Source organism: Malania oleifera, chromosome 1 (genome assembly GCF_029873635.1).
Source record: "Malania oleifera isolate guangnan ecotype guangnan chromosome 1, ASM2987363v1, whole genome shotgun sequence".
In the NCBI taxonomy this organism is placed as follows: Eukaryota; Viridiplantae; Streptophyta; class Magnoliopsida; order Santalales; family Ximeniaceae; genus Malania; species Malania oleifera.
This window is the reverse complement of record NC_080417.1, coordinates 144,839,276-144,864,134: the sequence shown is the minus strand read 5'-3', so window position 1 is coordinate 144,864,134 and position 24,859 is coordinate 144,839,276. Positions and strand designations below refer to the sequence as shown.

Sequence of the window (24,859 nt, the reverse complement as noted above, 5' to 3'; positions counted from 1 at the left end):
TATCACTTGCTCACTTAACCAGGTGGAGCAACACCTATACAAACTAGGTCAATTAGCACGGGGATGACCTCAACCTTTACACCAATCCTTATCGGACTGGATTACCGCCCCCTCAGGCCACGCCTGGAATCACTCAGATTTACAATCAAATGGCACAATGAAATAGTGCTTTCACATAAAGCAAATTTGTACCCACGTAATGCGCTCAATCACAAACACATCAGAAACATGAATATAATGTAAGCTCAGTTATGTGCTTTTTGCTTAATCAATACTCAACACAGTATAGTCAAAATGAAGCTCAAGAGTATTCAACACAATACCATTAGTATGATGCTCAAGAATAATCAACACAAGTAATGACTTGGAATCTAAACAAAATATTTCAACAATACATCAATATTCCAAGTATACTATGTAGATAATCAAACTAGTTTCAAAAAAGGTTTTCTTCAATAAAATGAGTACAAAGCTAATTTGAAAAGGTTGTTTGCTTGTTTGAAAAATCTTTGCACACCAAAGTCAAAGCTAGTAGATACATGCAATGAAGTGCAGATATCCTAAGCTTTATAGGTTTAGTCCCACACAAGATTTATAAATTAGAAATCCGTGGGATAAACCTAAACTATACTCCCAACAAAATAAATCTCAAGCACACACAAACAATTGGAGAAATAGCTTTGACCACCAAAATAAACAAACACCAATGAAACTCTCACAATCTCAGATTTTATCAATGGATGCAAGTTTGAGAGTTTTAGGGCAAAATTTTGATTTTCAGGAGAGAGAGAATTTTTGCTAATCACTTTGTTAATCTGTCCTTAATCATGCAAATGAATGCCTATTTATAGGCTGGTAAAAATTTATAGCCGTTCAGGACACAATGGGAATAATTAAGAAAGTCCCAAACAATTAAAATTCATTTAGCCCGTATAAACTTAGTTTTACCGCGGTTAAACTATTTTTAATCAGATGAAGTTCGGGTGGCTGAACCTGAGTTCGATTGCCCGACAAGACACAGCTCAAAAATATGTTCAAAGAAGTTCGGTCGCCCGTGCCTTAGTTCAGCAACCCAAATCAAAGTCAGTAGCAAAGCTACGTGACTTCAGGTGCCCGATGGTTTGTTCGGGTGCCCGAACTCTTGAGTTTGGTCGCCTGAGTCAGTTTTTGAACTAAAATGCTTGATCGCCCGATTTGGTAAGATGTCCCTTTCGAGATGTTCGGGTGGCTGAGGAATATGTGAACATTTTTAGTTTGGTTGCCCTAGTTCAGGTCAACATGTTGACCTCCATGGTTCGGTCGCCCGAGGCAATTTGAACTGCCAGGGTTCGGTCATCCGTCCCCTCTAAGTTTGTTTAGATATATTTCAATTTAAGCACAATTATTTCACACTCATATTTTATGCAATGTGTGTATGTGTGTGGGAGCCTAGGGTCTTATTATGGTCAAGTTGAGCTCACACTATACGTTGTGTGTATGATGTGCAGGTGATGAGCATACAAGTCATATCCTAGATTACTATTACAGACCTTATTACAGATATGACTATATACTACAATGTAAATTACAAGGCTTCACGGTCTTCTTGTCTCTTCAGGTGTCATCAAGAAAGTTTGATTTGAATCTGCACAAATACTTGACAAACATCAAATATCAATATTTGTCATTATCAAAACCGGGTGTGACCTATAAGGTCAACATTCTCCCCCTTTTTGATGATGACAAATAAAACTAACAAAAATATGGGTTAAGCCAAATAAGGCTCCCCCTTTCAATATGCATTCTAAACAAATTATGTTACCCATTATTTTTGCCCCCTTTTCCATCTCCCCCTTTTGGCAACAGCAAAAAGGGCCAAGTAAAGTAAACCAGACAATGAGTAAATGTTACGAATATTCAAGAAAAGTTGGAAAAATTTATAAAAATTTCAGCGGAGTGCCGTTTGTAAATCGGACTTTCCAAAATATATCCTGTATAATTGTAACCGGTTTGAGGTTATATATCCGAGCATTTTATCCACAACTACTCAAACAGTTCAGTATGATTTAATCAAGTAAATAAAATATTACTATGAACATGGAGTGAACAAATTTTGCACTACAGATGAGAAACAATATAAGCATGCAATATGAACTGTGCACATAATCAATAATTAACTTTCACAAAGTCTCAAGCAAGAAGATACGTCAACAATAGGATTAGTTGCTAAAACTTGAAAAAGTTCCCGTGCGAGAGCTCCCCCTAAATTTATGCAAGTTATGAAACATTTAAGTTTTAGGAAGCTTCTCTACTATGCATTAAGCCTAATTCACGTCTAATTTGTATGAACCTATCCCCGGGTAGTGGTTTAGTGAATATGTCAGCCCATTTTTCATTGGAGCATACAAACTCAAGTGCAACAATTCCTTTTTGTACATGGTCACAAAGAAAATGATGTCTAATCTCAATGTATTTAGTTCGTGAATGTGAAATAGGATTTTTAGAGATGTTGATTGCGCTAGTATTATCACGTTTAATCAGTATTATTTCATAGTGCAATCCAAAGTCTACAAGTTGTTGTTTTATATAAAGAGTTTGTGCACAATAACTTCTGGCCACAATATATTCATCTTCTGCTATAGATAAGGCAACTGAGTTTTGTTTCTTGGAGAACCAAGAAACAAGAGATTGTCCTAAATAATGACAAGTGCCGCTAGTGCTTTTTCTATCAACCTTACTACAGGTAAAGTCAGCATCAGTGTAACTAACAATCTTAAAGGTAGTATGCTTAGGGTACCACAATCCTAATTCAACAGTCCCAACTAGATACCTAAGAATTCGTTTAACAACTTTTAGATGAGATTCCTTAGGAGCAGCCTGAAACCTAGCACACATACATACACTAAACATAATATCAGGCCTACTAGCAGTGAGATACAGGAGACTCCCAATCATGCCACAATACAATTTTACGTCAATAGGGATTCCTTACTCATCTTATCAAGTTTAATGGAAGGGTTCATAGGTGTACTAAGAATTTTACAATCTTCCATATTAAATTTTTTTAGCAAGTTACTAATATATTTAGATTGGCATATGAAAGTTTCATGATTAGCTTACTTAATTTGTAACCCTAAGAAGAAACTAAATTCACCCATCATGCTCATTTCGAATTCACTTTGCATGCATTTGGCAAACTCATTACACAACACATCATTAGTTATTCCAAAAATGATATTGTCCACATAAATTTGAACAAGAAGCATATCATCATTTTTGGACTTGATGAAGAGTGTAGTGTCAATTTTTCCACGGATATACCCATTTTCTAGTAGAACGCTACTAAGCCTCTCATACAAGGCTCTAGGAGCTTGTTTCAATCCATACAAGGCTTTAGATAACCGGTAAACATGATAAGGATATTTATGATTTTCAAAATCGGGTGGTTGTTCTATGTAAACCTCTTCATTAATATAGTCATTTAGAAAAGTGCTTTTAACATCCATTTAAAACAGTTTAAAATTTTTAAAAGCGGTAAAGGCATGTAGCATATGAATGGCTTCTAACCTAGCAACAGGAGCATATGTTTCATCAAAGTCAATTCCTTCCTATTGGTTATACCCTTGGTCAACTAGTCTAACTTTATTCCTAGTTACTACCTCATTCTCATCTTTCTTATTTCTATATACCTATTTAGATCCAATGATGGTGTGCTTGTTAGGCCTAGAAACTAAGGTCCACACTTTGCTTCTTTCAAATTGATTAAGCTCTTCTTGCATGGACATCACCCAAGACTCATCTTCTATAGGTTCTTTAATGTTTTTAGGTTCTTCTTGGGATAAGAAAGCAAAATGATTCACTATATTTCTTAAGGAGGATCTTGTGGCTACTCCACGGGATGGTTCGCCTATGATTTGATCTATAGGATGATTTCTAATAAATTTTCAATCTCTAGGCAACTCCTGATTTCTATTTTCATCATCTTCAAGTGATTTTTCATTTGCTTCTTGATTTTCACTTGCATTGTTTTCAATTGACATTTTCTCTAAGCATTTTCTAATATCAATATCATCTTCATCATCTTTATTAGAAAATGAATTAGACTCATCAAACACAACATGAATAGATTCAATAACAGCTAAAGTTCTTTTATTAAAAACCCTATATGCTTTGCTATTTAATGCATATCCTAGGAAAATACCTTCATCAGATTTGGAGTCAAATTTTCCTAGATGTTCGTTATCTCTAAGTACAAAGTATTTACAACCAAACACATGAAAATAGGAAATATTAGGCTTGTGATTATTCCATAATTCATAAGGAGTTTTATTAATTGATGGTCTGATCAACACCCTATTCATAACATAGCATGCAGTATTAATAGCCTCGGCCCATAAATATTTAGGTAAGTTATGCTCATTTAACATAATTTTACCCATTTCTTGCAGTGACCTGTTCTTTCTTTCTACTACACCGTTTTGTTGAAGTGTCCTAGGTGCAGAGAAGTTATGTAAAATGTCCTCTAAGTCACAATATTTTCTATGCTTTCATTTTTGAATTTCGTGCCTCTATCACTTCTTATGTGAGTGATTTTATACCCTTTTTCATTTTGAATTCTCCTACAAAGTTTGGTGAATTGTTCACATGATTCATTTTTATGTGCAAGAAATAACACCCATGTGAATCTAAAAAAGTCATCCACAATTACAAAAGCATAAAATTTACCACCAAGACTTTTCACAGAATTAGGTCCAAATAGATCTAGATAAAGCATCTCCAAAGGTCTAGTAGTGAATATGAATTTCTTTTTCTTAAAACTTGACTTTGTTTGCTTACCCATTTGACATGCATCACAAATTTTATCCTTTACAAAGGACATCTTAGGCAAGCCTTTAACTAATTCTTTTCTAACAAGTTTAGACAATAAATCCATGCTAGCATGTCCTAAACGTCTATGCCATAACCAGCTAGCTTCATTTATAGCAGAAATGCATATTACTTGTTGTGAAGCTAGATTGTCAAGAGAGGTAGTATAAATATTTTCATGCCTATCAGTAGTGAAAAGTATTTTATGATATGTTTTATTTTCTACTATGCATTTGTCATTTTCAAAAGATACTTTATATCCTATGTCACATAACTGACTTATGCTAAGTAAATTATGTTTCAGTCCATCAACCAGCAAAACATTATCAATAGTAAGAGAAGAATCCCACCAACCTTACCTACCCCAATGATGCGTCCTGTGGCATTGTCCCCAATGTTACATGGCCTCCGTCCTTGGGAACAATTGATGTGAATTTTTCTTTGTCGCCAGTCATGTGCCGTGAGCACCCACTATCCAAGTACCATCTGTCCTTGGAGGAGGACGATCTTAGGCATACCTGCAAAATAAGCTAAATGATTGATGATGGTCCCCAAATTTTGTTGGGTCCACGGGGGTTAGTAGCAGGATCTCCCTTAACTACCCATACCTTCCTAATTCGAGCCTGCTTATTTCCAAGTGGACAATCAAATTGTATGTGAACAATCTATTTACATTTAAAGCATTTTAGTCTACACTTAGGTTCCTTAGGAGGTATATGAGTTTTTGACTCACGTGTGAAGTGTCCTAAGTAAAGATTAGGCCATCTTACATTTTCCATACCATTAAAGCCAAGACCCTCTTTACTTAAGGAGTTTCTTTGAGCACCAAGTAATTTTTCAAAATTTTCTTTGCCCTTAGTGAATTTAAAAATGATTTTGGAGCTATCCTCCAATTTCCTTTCAAGCTAAAAAATAGTAGCATCCTTTTCTTTTAAAATGGAGGCATGAGAGGTTTTCGCAATATTAAACAGTTTTGACCAATTCTCACATTTCTTTTTCAAATCATCATTTTCTGTGGTTATTTTGCCTAATAATTTAGATACACAAATGTAGTCAAGTTGTATCTCTCTAAAAGTAGGCATGTAGTCAAAATTAGAATCAGATGAATAAAGTGAAGATAATGATCTAGAGGACAATACCTCATCTTCGCGTGCCATTAAGCACAGATTAGCGACCTCTGTGTCACTATGATCTATGTCCGACTCGCTACTGCTGTATCGGTCCCATGAAGTGCTTGCCTTTATAGCTTTCTTCTTTTTCTTGGTTTCCTTTTTCAGCAATGGACAGTCTGGTTTGATGTGCCCAATTTTATTGTAGTTATAACATGTGGGAGCATTTGACTTTTCTTTTCTTTTGTTAGGCTTTCCCTTTTTAGTAATGGATTCCCTGTAATTTTTGAATGGCTTTCTGTTTTTCCTAAAAAATTTGCTAAACTTTCTGGTTAGCATAGCCATATCCTCATCAGTTTTAGATCCACTGCACTCACTAGATATGTTTGTGGAAGTTTTTAATGCAATAACTTTCTTAGCTCCTTTGTGCTCATTAAGCCTTTCATTTATGGACAGTTCATAAGTGATCAAGGAACCTATTAGTTCATCTAAGGTCATGGCCTTAAGGTCTCTACCCTCAGCAATGGTCGTAGCCTTGGTTTCCCAAACAAGAGGTAAGCCTCTAAGGATCTTTCTAATCATCTCATATATGGGATAGGTCTTTCCTAATGCATGTAGTGAGTTTATGATGTGTGTGAATCTAGTGTATATACTCTGAATGGACTCACCTACATTCATCCTAAAAGCCTCATACACTAGTCAACATATCTATCCTACTGTCATTCACATCTCTAGTACCCTCATATGTGACTTCGAACTTATTCCATATTTCTTTTGCAATAGAACGTGTCATAATTCTGTTTTTACATCAAGACTACAGTATAAAATATTCATGGCAGTGGCATTAAGACTAGCAGTTTTCATATCATCATCATCATATTCATCCTCGGTTTTAGGAACCCTAGTTGCACCCTCAATTTTCATAGGGATATAGTTTCCCTTAGAGACGATCCTCCACACCTTCCAATCAGTATTCTGAAGGTAGATGCGCATCCTATGTTTCTAGAAGATGTAATTAACACTACTGAAAACAAGGGGTCGTGTGGAAGATGGTCCCTCAGGGAAAGGGGTCACGGAGCTATGACCCATATTTGATCTTTTCGCAAAATAAAAACTAGTCTATGTTACATGTCTCTGATACCAATTGTTAGTTTTACTGTGATCCCAAGAGGGGGGTGAATTTGTATTTTTAAAATTAAGCACCTAGGTATTCCTCCTAATAGCAGTATGTTCACAACCCTATGGTCAATCTAGTGCGAGCAATATAAATATAACAGGAATTTAAATCAAGCAATTTAATTAATAGCACATGCACCAAAAGAGCAATAAAGTAAGAGTGACACACAGAGATGTTATCGAGGTTCGGCCAATTGCCTACGTCCCCGCCTTGGCTAACAAGCACAAGGATTATCACTATCACTTGCTCACTTAACCGGATGGAGCAACACCTATACAAACTAGGTCAATTAGCACGGGGATGACCTCAACCTTTACACCAATCCTTACCAGACTGGATTACCGCCCCCTCAGGCCACACCTGGAATCACTCAGATTTACAATCAAATGGCACAATGAAATAGTGTTTTCACACAAAGCAAATTTGTACCCACGTAATGCGCTCAATCACAAACACATCAGACACATGAATATAGTGTAAACTCAGTGATGTGCTTTTTGCTTAATCAATACTCAACACAGTATAGTTAATATGAAGCTCAAGAGTATTCAACACAATACAATTAGTATGATGCTCAAAAATAATCAACACAAGCAATGACTTGGAATCTAAACAAAATATTTCAACAATACATCAATATTCCAAGTATATTATGCAGATAATCAAACTAGTTTCAAAAAAAGGTTTTCTTCAATGAAATGAGTACAAAGCTAGTTTGAAAGGGTTGCTTACTTGTTTGAAAAATCTTTGCACACCAAATTCAAAGCTATTAGATACATGCAATGAAGTGCAGATATCCTAAGCTTTATAGGTTTGGTCCCATACGAGATTTATAAATGAGAAATCCGTCGGATAAACCTAAACTATACTCCCAACAAAATAAATCTCAAACACACACAAACAATGGGAGTAATAGCTTTGACCACCAAATAAACAAACACCAATGAAACTCTCATAATCTCGGATTTTATCAAAGGATGCAAGTTTGAGAGTTTTAGGGCAAAATTTTGATTTTCAGAAGAGAGAGAATTTTTGCTAATCACTTTGCTAATCTGTCCTTAATCATGCAAATGAAGACCTATTTATAGGCTGGTAAAAATTTATAGTCGTTCGGGACACAATGGGAATAATTAAGAAAGTCCCAAACAATTAAAATTCATTTAACCCGTACAAACTTAGTTTTACCGCGATTAAACTATTTTTAACCGGATGAAGTTCAGGTGGCTGAGCCTGAGTTCGGTCGCCCGACAAGACACAGCTCAAAAAGATGTTCAAAGAAGTTCGGTTGCCCGTGTCTTAGTTCAGCAACCCAAATCAAAGTCAGTAGCAAAGCTATGTGATTTTGGGTGCCCGGTGGTTTGTTCGGGTGCCCGAACTCTTGAGTTTAGTTGCCTAAGTCAGTTTTTGAACTGATATGCTTGGTCGCCCGAGTTTGTAAGATGTCCCTTTCGAGACGCTCAGGTGGCTGAGGAATATGTGAAAATTTTTAGTTCGGTCGCCCTAGTTCAGGTCAACATGTTAACCTCTATGGTTCGATCGCCCGAGGCAGTTTGAATTGCCAGGGTTCGGTCGCCCGTCCCCTCTAAGTTTGTTTAGATATATTTCAATTTAAGCAAAATTATTTCACACTCGTATTTTATACAATGTGTGTATGTGTGTGGGAGCCTAGGGTCTTACTATGGTCAAGTTGAGCTCACACTATACATTGTGTGCATGATGTGTAGGTGATAAGCATACAAGACATATCCTAGATTACTATTACAGACCTTATTACAGATATGACTATATACTACAATGTAAATTACAAGGCTTCACGGTTTTCTTGTCACTTCAAGTGTCATCAAGGAAGTTTGATTTGAATCTGCACAAATATTTGACAAACATCAAATATCAATATTTGTCATTATCAAAACCGGGTATGACCAATAAGGTCAACATCCTCCACGGCTTCACAGGTTTCAAGACGTCCCTCAAGTACGGTTCATTGTCTCTCCTCCTTTTTATCTTACCATCGTTTCTCTACACCACATTTGGCTTTTCTTTCTGTTGTGTCCCAAAATCCCGAACTCACCTCATATTCTCAGGCTGTGCTACACTCCCATTGGCGTGATGCCATGACTTCTGAAATACAAGCCATAAAAACCAATAATACTTGGGTTCTTCAACCCCTTCCCCCTAAAAAAAAAAAAAAACCAATTGGTTGTAAATGGGTGTTCAAAACAAAACTCCAGGCCGATGGATCCATAGAGCGACACAAAGCTCGCTTGGTGGCCAAGCGCTACACTCAGGTTGAAGGTTTGGATTATCATGATACTTTTGCTCCTGTTGCTAAACTCATTACTGTCAGGTGTGTTCTTACAGTGGCAGCCGCTCAAAATTGGTGTCTCCTTCAATTGGACGTCAACAACACTTTTCTCCATGGTGACCTTGATGAGGAGGTTTATATGATTCCCCCCCCCCCCCAGGTTATTGCAAATAAGTGGAGACTCGTGTTTGTCATCTTTAGAAATCCCTTTATGGCCTCAAGCAAGCTTCTCGCAATTGGTTCTCTAAATTATCTTCTGTTTTACTTGCTTCGAGTTTCACCCAATCTTAGGCCGATCACTCTCTTTTCACCCTCTTTCGAGGTCAGTAGTTTACTCTTATACTTGTTTATGTTGATGACATTCTCATGGCAAGTAATGATCTCTCCGCTATTAGCACTTTCAAAGTCATGCTCGCTTAGAAATTCAAACTCAAGGATCTTGGCAAATTGAAATATTTCCTTGGCCTTGAAGTTGCTCGCTCTCCCACTGGCATTTTTCTCAATCAACGCAAATATGCTTTTGACATCCTCACTGATAGCGGTCATCTAAATGCTCGTCCTGCCCACTTTCCCATGGAACAAAATTTGAAGCTCAATAATACTGATGGTGCTCTCCTCTCCGATCCAAGCTCGTTTCGGTGCCTCATTGGACGTTTGATCTATCTCACCATCACTCATCCCGACCTTGTCTTTCCAGTCAACATTCTCAGTCAATTTATGCACCAACCCAGACTACCACATTATGATGCTATTGTATGTGTTCTTCGATACATTAAGGCATCTCCAGGTCAAGGCTTATTTTTTCCTACTGCCAACACTCTTCAAGTCTCGACTTATTCTGATTCGGATTGGGCTAGTTGTCCCCTCTCACTCGCCGCTCCACCACTAGTTTTTTCATTCAGTTAGGCACTAGTCCCATTTCCTGGCGCACTAAGAAACAAACTACCGTCTCTCGTTCCTCCGCCGAAGCTAAGTACCAGGCACTTGCGTCTACTACCTGTGAACTTACATGGCTCAAAACTCTTTTACATGATCTTAGCGTACCACATTCTCAGCCTATGCTCTTATATTGTGACAACTAAGTGGCTCTTCACATTGTCCAGAATCCTATTTTCCACGAACGTACCAAACATATAGAAATCGATTGTCATATTGTTAGTGAAAAGTTACGGGCTGGACTCTTCACTAAGCATATTCCTACCCACAGTCAGCTTGTCGATATCTTCACCAAAGCTTTGGGTCGTGAACATTTCCAAACTTTATCACGCAAGTTGGGCATTACGGATCTCCATGCTCCAACTTGAGGGGGAGTATTAGATATATATATATATATAGACACACACACACACACACACACACACACACTTTCCATTTTTAGCACAATCTTTACTTTCCATTTTTTCCAATTCTCTTATGTATATATACCTTTGTAATCCTTGTATTAAAAAAATCAATACAAAAAATCATGCTTCTCCAATTTTAACAATTGATTACACTTGTTTATATAAAAAAAAATTATGTCACTACTATAAAACAAATAAAAAAGTAAAACATTTTTATAAGTTCATATAATAAGGAATAGTTATTCTGGCGAACCAAACAAGTCATTAGTAATTTTTTTTTCTCAAAATCTTGATTAGAATATTTTCACACACAGCCAGTCCCAACCCCAGGTAAAGGAGGAGGGTTGTGTTAGGCAGCTGACATCCAACGTAAAATTTCTCAGATCACTTGATATCAATCCTTACCGAATATTTGTTGGGGCGTCTCCTACGAGCGACGCGTTGCACTTGAACCATCCATGTGCAGCGAAAGTGGGTGAGAGTGGGCTAGGTCGTTGCCCCGAAGTGGCGCGCCGTGTCGGCACCCAGGTACGGTGTCAAATATGTTAGGGTTCCTGCATCATTCTGGACATGGGCAGGTAAAAACGTTAGTTTAGGAAACTAGGATTAGATTAGCAATTTGGAATATAGAGACAATTACGGGTAAAAGCATGGAAATTGTGAATACAATGATTAGAAGAAGAATTAATTTAATTTTCCTTCAAGAAACTAAATGGGTGGGGGAGAAAGTTAGAGAAATTGATAAATCAGGATTTAAACTTTGGTACACTGGAAAAGAGAAATATAAGAATAGAGTAGACATTATGATAGACAAAAATTTAAAAGATAGAATTGTGGATGTAATTAGAATAGGGGATAGAATTATAAAAGTAAAGATGGTATTAGGACAAAAGATAATAAATATCATTAGTGCTTATGCTCCTCAAGTCGGCTTAGCAGAAAATCTTAAAAGATAATTTTGGGAAGATATGGATAGTATTTTATACAAGGCATTCCAAGGACTGAGAAAATATTTATAGGAGGAAATTTGAATGAATACGTTGGGAGAGATAATAAAAATTATGAGAGGATATGGATATGGAGACAAAAATGAATCTAGGAAATGATCTTAGACTTCGTTATGTCATATGATTTTAGTGTAATGAATACTTGTTTTAAGAAGAGAGAAGAACACTTAATGACCTTTAAAAGTGGACAAAATAGAGGTCAAATAAAAAAAAAAAAAATTTTAACTAGGAGGGTAAATCATTTATTATGCAAGAATTGTAAAGTTATTCCAGGTGAAAGTCTAACCACACAATATAGAGTTTTAGTGTTAGATATATGTATTCAAAAAATGGAAGAAAAAAGATAAAATAAATCAGTGTAAGAGAACTAGATGGTGGAACCTAAAAGGAGAAAATATAATAAAATTTAAAGATAAAATAATCAAAGATAGGGATTAGACCATAGAGGATGAGATAGATACAAATACTCTTTGGAATAAATTAGCTAGCTCTATTAAAAAGATAGCAAAAGAGATTTTAGGTGAATCAAGGGGAAGATTCTCGAATAGTAAAGAGAGTTGGTGGTAAGATAAAAATGTACAAAAGATCATAAAGATAAAAAAAATTTTGGAATAAAACATGGCAAAAATGTAGAAATAGAGACAACTTTGAAAATATAAGGAGATAAGAAAAGATGCAAAAAAAACAGTTAGTGGGCCAAATATAGATCATTTAATTGTTTGTATGGTAGATTAGGTACAAAAGAAGGGGAAAGAGATATATTTAAACTTGCTAAATTTAGAGAAAGGAAAAGTAAGGACTTAGGAAATGTAAAATGTATAAAAAATGAGGATGATATTGTTTTGATTAAGGACGAAGACAATAAAGAAAAATGGCGAAGTTACTTTAGTAAGTTATTTAATGAAAACCAAATAGAATGCTTAAATTTAGAATTGTCAAATGAGGAAAAGATTAAAAATATGAGATTTATTTACAAAATTAGAGTTAACGAAGTTAAGTTTGCATTAAAAAAGATGAAAATTTGGAAAGTTATGGGACTAGATAACATCTCAATTGAAGTTTGGAAATGCTTAGGTGATAATGGAATTATATGATTAGCTAATTTATTTAATACAATTGTAAAAATTAAGAAAATGTCAGATGAATGGAGGAAAATCACTTTAATACCTATATACAAAAATAAATGAGATATTCAAAATTATAATAACTATCATGGAATTAAACTTATGAGTCATACGATAAAAGTATGGGAAAGGGTAGTTGAACAAAGATTAAGGTTAGAAACGAAGGTCTCAAAAAATCAATTTGGTTTTATACCTGAGAGATCTACCACAGAAGCTATTTATCTTTTAAGAAGATTAATGAAAAAGTTTAGAGAAAAGAAGAGGGACTTGCATATGATATTTATTGACCTTGAGAAAGCATACGATAGGATGCCTAGGGAAGTTCTATGGTGAGTTTTTTTTTTTTTTTTTTTAAAAGGTGTACGTAATAGCTATATCGATGTTATTAAGGATATGTACGATGGAGTAATGACTAGTGTAAGGACTATAGATGGAGAAATTAGAGAATTTCCAATCACCATAAGTGTACATTAAGGATCTGCTTTGAGTCCTTGTCTTTTTGCTTTAGTGATGAACCAATTAACTAAAAGTATTCAAAAGGAGGTTCCATGGTATATGTTGTTTTACAGATGATATTGTATTAATTGACGAAACAAGGGACGGATTAGAGGGTGAGTTAGAATTATGGAGAGAAAGTTTGGAATCTAGAGGCTTTAGGATAAGTAGATTTTAGACAGAATATATGAAATGTAATTTTGGTGATGATAGGAGGAATATTGGAGACAAAATTAAACTTGATGATGAAGAAAAAAATATCACTTGTAGATTTTGATACCTTGGATCTATTATGCAAGCTGAAGGAGAAATTGAAGATGATGTAATGCATTGAGTTAAAGCGGGTTGGGTAAAATAGAGGAGTGCTTCAAGTGTGCTCTGTGATCGTAGAATATCCTTGAAATTGAAATTGAAGTTTTATAGGACAGTTATAAAACCAGCTATGCTATATGGATCGAAATGTTGGGTGACAAAGAAACATAATATTCAAAAAGTAAAAGTTGTCGAGATGAAAATGCTTAGATGGATGAGTGGTATAACATCGAAAGATAAATTAAGGAATGAATATATTTGTGGTAAGTTGGGTGTAGCTTCTATAGAAGAAAAAGTAAGAGAATGACGACTCAGATGGTATGGACACTTGTAACATAGGCCACAGAGTGCACCTGTGAGGAAGAATGACTTAGTTACTGTTGGGAGAGGGCAATAGAAGGGATAGGAGTAGACTTAAAATAACTTGGGAAAAGATAGTAAGTAAGGATTTAATATCCTTGAATCTATCAAAAGAAATGGTTCATGATCGCATAAATTGATGGAAAATAATTCATATAACCGACCCTACCTAGTGGGATCAAGGCTTGGTTTTGTTGTTGTTGTTGTAAAATCTTAATTAGAATATGCAAGTTATTAAACGATAAGATTTTTTAAAATATGCTAGTGGAATATTTTATGTTAATTTTTTTTAATCGTAATATTTTATATTTTAGTGGAGTATAGCAATTAGTGTTTGTTGATGGATTTATGTAGTTGATAAAATGAACATTCTTGGGTAGCTTTCACCTATTAAAAATATCTTAAATAACTCTTTTTCTAAAACGGGCAGGTTATTGCACATTTAATATATAGTGAATACTCATTCAATAGTAATAACTTTGTTATGTTACTTTTTGGATCTGATTATATATGAAAATATAATGTCATGAATAGTACAATTTTAGAAATTTTGAAAATTCTTATAAACCCAATGATACATGAGTGTCGTCAAGTTTGATGCCTTTTTATAGGCCCAATATGAGGCTGCAAAAAATAATTTAAATATATAGTTGAATTGAAGGTTCACTTTGTGCCTTATTGTGAAGGTGGATCCATTTTATTTGAGATTTTTGTTGATTAATACATTTATAACTATTATATGTTTTGAAATATAAATTTTAGATTTTGAATTTAGGTTTGTAAGAACTTATACACAATTTAATACAATTTATGTTGCATTTTGTGTGAAAATAGTTTTATTTTTTATTTGTAGTTTTTAAATAATTATGAGAATACCACAATATTTTCTAATATTTAAAATTTATTTAGAAAAGTTGGCAAACATATTATTATTATTATTATTATTATTATTATTATTATTATTATTTAAAATTTCTAACTATTACTTTTTGTATGGGAACATCAATTCAAATATTAGACTTTAATTTGTGTGGATTATGTATAAAAATTTTTTAAATCCACACAAATTCAAATTCAAACCTCAAAATTCATGATTTCAACTATTATAACAAACCAAGATTATTACACAATGGATAAATTCTTTCAATGAATTCAAGGTTATGAAATTCTTACCAAATTGTCTTTTTTGTGATTATTTTGAAATCTTTTAATAAAAAATAAAACATTGTTTTGCACATTTTGATCACACACACACACACACAATTTTGATTTTGTGTGGTCTTTTCACACATTTTCAGTTAACAAAGATTAATAAAGTTACAAACTTTTTATTGTTTTGAAAATTAGAAGAGAGGTTTAATAATCATAATATAAACTTTTTTTTTTTTCATTGTTCACAGCCTAAAGGTTGTGTTTCTTTGGCAATTAGCAGGATAGGCTTGACTAAACCCTTATCCAATATTTTGTGGATTTAAATGAAATAAAAAATTATATAATAAATATGTAAAGTCATTAACATTAATTTTATTTAATAGTCTATATTAAAAACAAGTATTTACTAAAAAAAAGTACTTAAATTAAGCACTTGTATCAATAAATAGTATGTAATTTACACTTAAATGAGAACTTATTTTAAAAAGTATTTTTTCAATTATTTTTTATTAAAAAAGAGTATTTTTTGAAAATTTATTATTAATTTTTTTAAAAGAGTACTTATTAAAAAAATATTTTTTAGAAGCATTCTCAAACTACTTTTAGAGAGGTACATTTTGCGAACATATATATATATATATATAATTTATTTATTTATTTATTTATATAGATAGAGTTTGGTTGGTATATACATACTCCCTCGCCACACTTAAATATAAATAGGTGACTAATTCATCAAAACAAGGATATTGTTCTTTTGACCATCCTATACCTCTTCAATCAAACAATAAATTTAATTTTTGTTAGCATTTGGAAATCTCACATGTAAATTAGATATGTGGTAAACCTTGAAGTGAAGTTCTAAAAAAATTTCAATAAACAGTGTCTCACAGGGAGCGGTGATTCATGTCTCACAGGGAGCGGTGAATCAATGTATACATACGTTATGATGATCTTTTATCATATTTACAGAATTCCTTGCTGTTTAAGTCATTCTTACATCAAAAGGCACCTCAACAACGACAGAAACCCATTGCGTGGGAAAATTTATGTGGAGAGAAAACTACTGAATCCCATAAATCAAAATCAGAAGAAATATTCATGGGGTACTTGAAACAAAGGGCCAATAGTTTGTCAGTGGTTGCTGCACTCCTCACAACCATAGCCTTTGCAGCTGCATTCACAATACCTGGCGGCTTCAACAATAATCCTCCCCATGCGGGCCACGCGGTCCTAGGAAAGTAAGCGGTGCTGCATATATTTGTGTGTGCGGATACCTTGGCGGTGTGCTTTGCCATAGTTGTGGTATTTCTCCTTATATGGGAACAAGAAGACGACATCATGGTTTTGGATAGGCGAATTCGTTGTAGCATCGTACTGTTGCTTGCCGCACTTTGTGGAACATTGGTGGCTTTCATGAGCGGGTTGTATGCGGTGATTTCTACAGAAGCTTTGGGGCTCGCCATTCTTATTTGCACCATCGGATCTGGTTCTCTCCTGTTCTGCTTTATGCTCATTTGGTTTGGTTTTGAGAAACTATCTAAACCTTTTCTCTATATTAAAGCCTTTGTTAGAGTAGCATACTACTTGATATGCCAGTAATTTTTCATTCGGGAGTCTCAGATGATTCGTGGGACAGGAAATAATACAGTTCTCCATTATTATTATTAACAATAATGTCATATTATTAAGAAATACTTGTCCTCGTGCAAGAAGGTTGAGAGTTAGATTACAATTGTCTGTGTAACACAACATGAGCATCTTTACAGACCAAGGCGAGAGCAAAGTGTAGTAAACTAGTTCCATTCCTTGGTTTCTAAGCTTAGGCATGCACGGTTCCAGAAGAAAAGGTTGAAATAATTATGTACCGTGACATATAAATATGCATGCAAATTCATAATATATATAAGCTATGATGATAAGTGCTCTTAATTATTGTATTTTTGGTGCAGTACTCATAATACATAGTAAGTTATGATAGCATGACAATGCGTAAAAAAATATTTATAATAAGTTTTTAATGTAGTATTTTATGCATATTATGTTAGCGCACATGTTTCCTTTTTTTGGTGCCACACATAACACATTTTGTTTTATTTAAAAATACTATTATCTAAATTATTATAATTATTATTTTATTTAAAAAAATCAAATATGAGAGATGAGATTTCACAGTAACTACTTGATATACTAAGACTAAGTCTCCTAAGATTAAGTCATCGGTTTGAAATTCAAATGGAAGATTTTAAATCTGATTTGAAATTCAAGTAAGAGATTTTGAAAACTCACAATCCCTTGATGGTAGGAAATGTGAGAGGAAATCTCTCAGTGGATGGGGTCTTGACCAGTCTATAAATAGGGCCTGTGATTAATCATTAAGTCATACAATGGCTTATGGTGATATAGAACTAGCCAAAAATTCTACTCCTTCTACTCTTCTGAAACACAGTGAGAGTAAAGATAATTCCCAAATCTCTTTCTCTATTTCTCATAGTTATCTTTCTTATTTCAGATCCCTTTCTTGAAGACTTGAACAGTTTTGGCTGGAGGTTAGATCACTGTTCTCTTCCGCTTGTAAACAATTGTTGGTTTGTAGTTTCTGGAATTATGCTTTCATTAGTGGTATCAGAGCCAACTCCATGCCATATTGTTTAGTTTCTATTATTCTAAAATCGCATTAAATTATTTTTCAAGAAATTGATTTTGATATTACAGTATTAGTTTCTATGATGAATTATTCACTTTCGGCATGAATAGAAAAAAGGAGTGGAAGGAAAAGTTGAGTGGGAAAATTATCTTGTTTTGCTTATTGGTAATGGGTTGTAATGAATCCTTCCAAAGTCAACTTCTTTTTTTTTTCTTTTTCTTAATGACGTTTTTTGGGGTAAAAAGTGAAAAAGGTAAATTACATAATTGATCCTTCAAGTTGCAACTGGCACTTTAACCTCGTATTTTGATTTTAACTCTTTAGATTTGCAATTAAATTACTATATGATTCTTGACCGTTAAATTGGCTTTAGCTTTCAGAAGGAACCTGCAAGTCCTTTAAATTACTTTTTTTCTTATTTGAGTTTAGTTTAAAAAAAAGAAGAAGGTTGATTTAAAAGACTCATTTTTAGGCCTTAATAGAAGTGGAGAAAAAGTCATGTACAAGGCTCTGCCGCTTGTTTCTTGCATCTGTTATGTATGTTAGCAGATTGATGGTGGTCATTGGTCAAGCATCAAGTTGCAATTTGATTGCAAGACAAGGAGTTGAAATGTCATTATTGAAATATTAGGGATTAAAGTACAATTGGACTAAACTTCAAGGAACAACATTGCAATTTACCCAAAACAGGAAATAAACCTACTTCTTTTCCTGCACCCATCTCCCTCTTCTCCTCTATCAGACACTCTGCTTGATTACTTTGATTAAGTTTATCATCAACATTTCTGCTCTGACAAACCAAAAAAATAAATAATAAAAAAAATTAAAATTAAAATAAATAAATAAATAATAACTTGTGCATATATATTTAATGCATGTCATATATATATATATGCATTTATTATTATTATTTTGGCCTATAATTGTGATTATTATTTGTGCATTTATTAAATTTTTATGCAAATGTCAATATATGTCTTTATTAATTAGGCTTATTATTGTTAAAAATTGTATTTTATTTCATGTACATCAGTATTGAAATACATGATTATACAAGCCTTAATTAAATTAATGGACTGTTTGTTGTGGGGTATGGATGTGTACATCTAAGGAGATTCTGTCCAGGATATTAGATTTTAAGCGGGACCATTGTGGCCCCTCCATCTTTCCTACGAATCTTGAAGTTCTATCTAGGAAAGAAAAATCTTTCCTGCGAACTTACTTGGTAGTGCTATTCATATCTACAGTAAAATAGGCCTAGAATATTAAAGTTTCTAAATAATGGATTGAGCTATATCAAGAAAAAAGAATATAATTGTGTATTAAAAATTAGCCACAACAATTTTATGACACGTAGATAATTTTTTTTTTTATAAATTAGTTTTAAATCCACATTGCAGTTAAGTCGTAGTTGATGATTACTTTACCCTACAGGGAGGTAATTATTTTCTTTGACATGATTGTAATAAGAGAGTGATTAAGAAAGGGAATACTAAATACCAATAGGTATAGGTTTCCTTATTCCACTAGTCTTATTATAAAGTATAAGCACTAGCCATAGCAACACTGTGGACGTGTTGAAAGACATATCATGATGGTGTGCAGTGTTCATGCCAAAGAATGAAGATTTGTGTGTTATTTTTGTATTCATTATTTCATTTCTTCATTCTGGGATGTAAACTTAATTGTGGACTCTGCACCTCTATGACCTATAATATTTTGCATCATACCTGATAGGTAGCTATGCTCAAATCGACCCTAGTTGGGCTTTAGGTATCTACATAGACCATAGAAAGACCTTAGGGAACACCCTTGGTCGACCGACACCGAATTTTTTCGGTGTCCTTAAAATAAAATAAAAAAAACCTCGAAATGACCCTAGGACACTCACATATGTACGACTAAGTGAATAGAGTGATTCTTGGATGAAATAGGACTGAAATGCACAAAATGTGCACCTTCGGTAAACCGGCACCTCACGTTCATTTCGCTCCCAGTCGAACGAACTTGGTCCGGGTCAACTAGTTGGCCACGGCCCGATCGATCGAACTATGTTAGTTCATTTGACCCCGATCGACTGAACCTCCCTGAAGTCAACTTAATGGACTTCCTAGTCAACTGAGAACTTTTTGTATTGCACCAACCTGGTAGACCGAGTTCCCATGTCTGGGAACCCAATGGTCTGGTCGACCGACAAGCTTAATTCAAATCAGCCTGGTCGACCGAACCTCGTGAAAATTGGAAAATCGCCTTTGGACATATGAGTCCTGTCGACTGAGACTCCATTTCATTTTTAGACCGGTCGACCGAACCCCAAGAACTTGAGTCAACCAAATTTGACATAGTCGCCCGGTGCTCTCGGGTTACCCCTCATTTTTACTGCAGTTAATATTTTTTAAATGGGGTTAATTTATTTAAATAATATTAAAACTTTTATAATTATTCCATTTGTGTTCTTAACGGTCATATTTTTGGGAAAGTATATATATACCCCTTCATTTGGAATAATTAGCAAGAGAATAGTAAGATCATTAAGGCCAAAATTCTCTCAAATCCAAAAATCATTTTATAGCCAATACTACTTCCAAACACTCACATACTCCACACTTTTGATCTCTTTAAGCATTGTGAGTATCTCTAAGGCTATTGTGCAATCTCTCTAGCTATAACTCTCACTTGTATTATTGTTTGATTGATTTTATTTGAGAATTTAGCATTAAAGTTCTTCCACCGATTTCATTTGATAAATCTTGTATGGGAAGACTTTAAGGGTTGTGGTTCTTGCATTATCATTGCAAGATACCTAAACCTAGTTTTTAGTGTGCAAAAATTCTTTTCAAAAAGCTAGTCTTTCAAACAACTCCATTGTGCTTTGTATATTGAAATAACCTATTGAATTTGTTTGATTTAACTTGCTTAGCATATTTGAAACCCTTATCTGATCTTGTGTTATTTACATATCATGTTTCAAATCTTGCTTTGATATACACTCTAGATCTAGACTGATTATCATACTTGATTGAGTGTTTAGCACACATTAGAGCACTGAGCATATTTCATATCATTTGTAATTGTAATATTTACTGAGCTGTATTGGTGCACACATTTGCTTTTCTAGAAGCGTATTTATGTGTACAAACTTTATACACATTGGTTGTATTCCAGGCGCGGGCCTGAAGAGGGAGACTAGCTCTGTGGAATAATCCCAAACTCGCTTAGACCCGGTTAGGAAAGTTAGGTGCGCCATCCTAGTTAGGCATGTTGATTGAGGTCAACCCCTTAATTGACCTGGTTATAATCGATGCCGCTCCACCCGTTAAGTGAGCTTATAGTGTTATCCTTGTGCAGGTGTGCCAAGACGGGGATATAGGCAGTATTAGTCGAACCCCGATATCATATCTAGTATTGATTTCATTTTCTGCAAATTTACATTCTACACCTATATGTTTATGTTTATTATTTGAATATTTGTTTGGGATTGTGAATACGTAGAAAGACCCTAGGCTTGTGAAATACTGTCTGCTGGATTAGCTAAACCTAGGAAGAACTTTTAAATACCAATTCACCCCCCTCCCCTTGGGATTGCACCAAAGCTAACATGCAACCTATACCCACAGGAAAGGTTTAGATTTTTGCTTTTGAATCTAACATTGGTTGGTTCAAACTATAGTTTTGTTTCAAAGTATTAATTAAATTTCTTGGTTATTGCAGTTGCTGTTACTTCTATTTTAAGTAATGATTCTCATATTCCAATTCTGAACGGTGAAAATTTTTCGGATTGGAAGGACAAAATCCTCTTGACATTAGGGTGCATGGATATTGATCTAGCACTCCGTATTGACAAACCGACAGTACCTACGGAATCAAGTCCAGTTACATATCAATCAATTGGCCCATGAACGGTGGGAGAAATCCAACCGTCTATGTCTAATGTTCATCAAGTCGCATGTTAGCATGAACTGCTCAATCGTGCAGCTCCGCTCCCCTGAACCTCTGGCCATCTCTGTCATCACCTGCTGGGTGACACTATGCGCAATACCTTATTTGGATCTCCGCCACCCAAGCTAGAAGGCCCTGCCTCATCACCTCCTGCATTCGTGTTACTGTTCCTAGGGTCCATTCTGCAAAGGGAACCAAACAGTCGTAGACTCTATCATTATCACCCAACTAATATACTCATCAGACTAAAACCCATAATATATTCTTCTATAACCATTTACCTTAACATCCTCTTTCCCAATTTAAGGTTCAGTCTTACTGCTCAGAAATAAGAACCGGCGATAGTTTACTATGGCTTTCCCGAGTTTGTCACCCTAGGAAAACCACATAAACAACCCCAGAATTTCCTACCTCTAGGCTGCAAGATAGAATCCTAAATTCCAATCTTATTCTCCAAAAATGATTGACTTATATCTGTTGACTCTATGAGTCCAATCTTGTTTTGATAATGACAAATCGCTTGGTATTTGATCTGCGCATTGAGATTGTGAACAAAAACTATATTAATCATGCACAAAAGAATAACAAGTCATGGAAGTCATGAAGAGTAAAGCTTACACAATTGGGCAGATCCATGGAACTCAAAGAGTACAAGAATGAACAAGCAAGCAACAAGGTCAAGAGTGTCGTGGGAATGGGTACTTAGAACTCATGTATTTACATTTTCATATGATTTAATTTGAGGCACAAATCATGAACTAGAATGACCTTAGGACTCATGCATTTCATGAACATCATTAGAAGACTTTCATGGACTTAGAAATATTTTCAAAACCCCAGAAAATAATTTTATGAAAGAACCAAGAAAGAGAACAAAGCAGATTTTATGAATCAAAAAGAAAAAAAAAACAGGATTAGGTCACTTCGGTAGCCTGAACTTAACCTCAGTCGTTTGAAGAATTTCTTCAGGAGCCTGAATGTAACGTCCTCAAAATTTACATCATTTTTTTTTAAAATATACAAAGTCATACCAACGCAGCGGATATACAAGTCATACAACCATATACTAAACAATATCAGAATTCAGTACACTCAAACCATAGCTATATACATTAACTCCCTCTAGAAACATCTATCCCAGAAAATACAAAAACTTGTCACAGACTTACCCTACAACTAGGGTAATCCAACCAACTCTCTATCCGCGAGCCTGATCTGCTCGCCTAACTAGCTCACCTAAAAAGTGGTCAAGTAATGGGGTGAGAAGAGGCTCAGTAAATGAAAATATGCTATTACTAGTGTGTGGCGTCTGAGTTGTAAAACTGTAATAATAGTATTTAAAATTGCATGATCTTGCAAAATTGTATAATACAGGTATAGTAGCTTAAAACATTTGTATCATCTGACTTTTCTATTATTCATACTGCTATATCATACTATATACGACAAAAGCTGTAAAACTGTATACATATACATATACATAACTATGCTATTTCCTTGGGACTCTGTATGTCATGATTTAACCCCTCATGACAGGGTTGTGCGGCCCGTAGGCGAGACTTAACCTGGTCGGCCCTCCAGGTAAGTCATCATACTCTACACTACCTCAGCCCGACCAAACTGCATCCACTCCTAAGCGCGGGACTGACTACTACCTCGTCAAACTGGCCCCCTCAATCGAGTGTACTAGGGAGCTGCATCCTCTCCGAGCACAATTTGACGGTACCCACACACAATCTGAGATATGTGCTTGCACTCTATTCTGTGTATAATAACGGTACCGTGCTCTATAAACTGTATCTGTTTGTAATATTTTCACAAGGATCTGATACTATATAAGTATATAAATATATTTTTACTGTTTTCATATGTTTCCAAAATAAGCATAATACTATAATTTTGTACTGTAAATATTGTGATATCTGAATAACTGTAGCATCTTGATGCTATAATTGTATAATCTGTGTTTATAAATTGTCTGTATAAGCTATCTGTATACTCTGAGTGTTATGGCATTTAGGAAAACATGACATTCTGTAAATACTATTCATACTACTCAGAATAAATATCTGTATACAGTTATACATACATTTATCTATATAATCATCTGGCTAAAACTGTGAATATACATATATCTATCTGTATAATATCTGACTATATCTATATATGTTGTATAACTCGATATATTGAAAAACTGCATAAAACTCTATATCAGATAATATGTACTCAGGCCACACATACTTTAAAAATACATATTCTGTAAAATTACATAATAACTGATATACAGGCATGTTTGTAAAATTCCTATCACTATATTCAAATCTCTTAGCATAACATATTTCCCTTACCTAGTTTCTAAAAAGCTCTAATTGAACTCTGGCCCTACACCCGCAAGGTTCTCCACTCAACATCCTGAAAATGACATTTCCCATAACAAAACCTCAGTATTTTCCTACATACAACATTTTATACAACTATGGGAAAGGCAAAAACTCAATAAAATACCTTACCCTGGGATTGTGATGAAATCCAAACTACTCCCACCGACGATTAGCTCCAGTAGACGTGTAGAGAACTTCGCTAGGAGTGTTGTGGTGGCCTCAAATCTTCAATCCAGTGAGAAATAGAGCCGGAATCGAAAAAAGAAGGAGAGAGAAACATAGAAGGAGAGAGAGAGGGTTTCTTGCGCGAATTTCTTCATAAAAATCCAGGTTTTCACAATTTATTGTGCCAGATTCGTCAACAAGCCACCTCATCTCATTGACGAGCTCTTTAATAATTTCGTCGATGAAACCTGTTGTTGATTAAGGTGTAATCCCAAGAGGGGGGGTGAATTGGATATAAAAAAAATTAAGCCACTTAGTTTCCTTTTACACACTTCTTATCAATTTACCAACTACTCCTTGTTGCTCAATTATGTATGTGTGTAACAATCCTATCTATGCATGCAATATACTCAAATTAAATATAACGCGGAAAATAAAGAGTAGAGGGAAGAGAGAAGACAAATGCGATGTTACGAGGTTCAGCCAACTTGGCCTACA

At 34.6% G+C, this 24,859-nt stretch overlaps 1 protein-coding gene across 2 annotated transcripts in view; it reads left to right on the top strand.

Annotated features, from left to right (window-relative positions):
- The window catches only part of LOC131145189 (protein ACCELERATED CELL DEATH 6-like), a 45,825-nt gene extending 22,131 nt beyond the window's left edge, over window positions 1-23,694 (top strand). Inside the window, exons 3-4 of one of the 2 annotated variants that reach the window (XM_058094331.1) lie at window positions 17,742-17,778; window positions 23,352-23,694. In XM_058094331.1, the coding sequence (XP_057950314.1) occupies window positions 17,742-17,762 (21 nt within the window). In that variant the 3' untranslated portion in view covers window positions 17,763-17,778; window positions 23,352-23,694. Of the gene's footprint in view, window positions 1-16,201; window positions 16,901-17,741; window positions 17,779-23,351 lie in introns of those variants that run through there. The other variant, XM_058094323.1, reaches the window with a different exon arrangement.
- The last annotated feature ends 1,165 nt before the right edge of the window (window positions 23,695-24,859 follow it).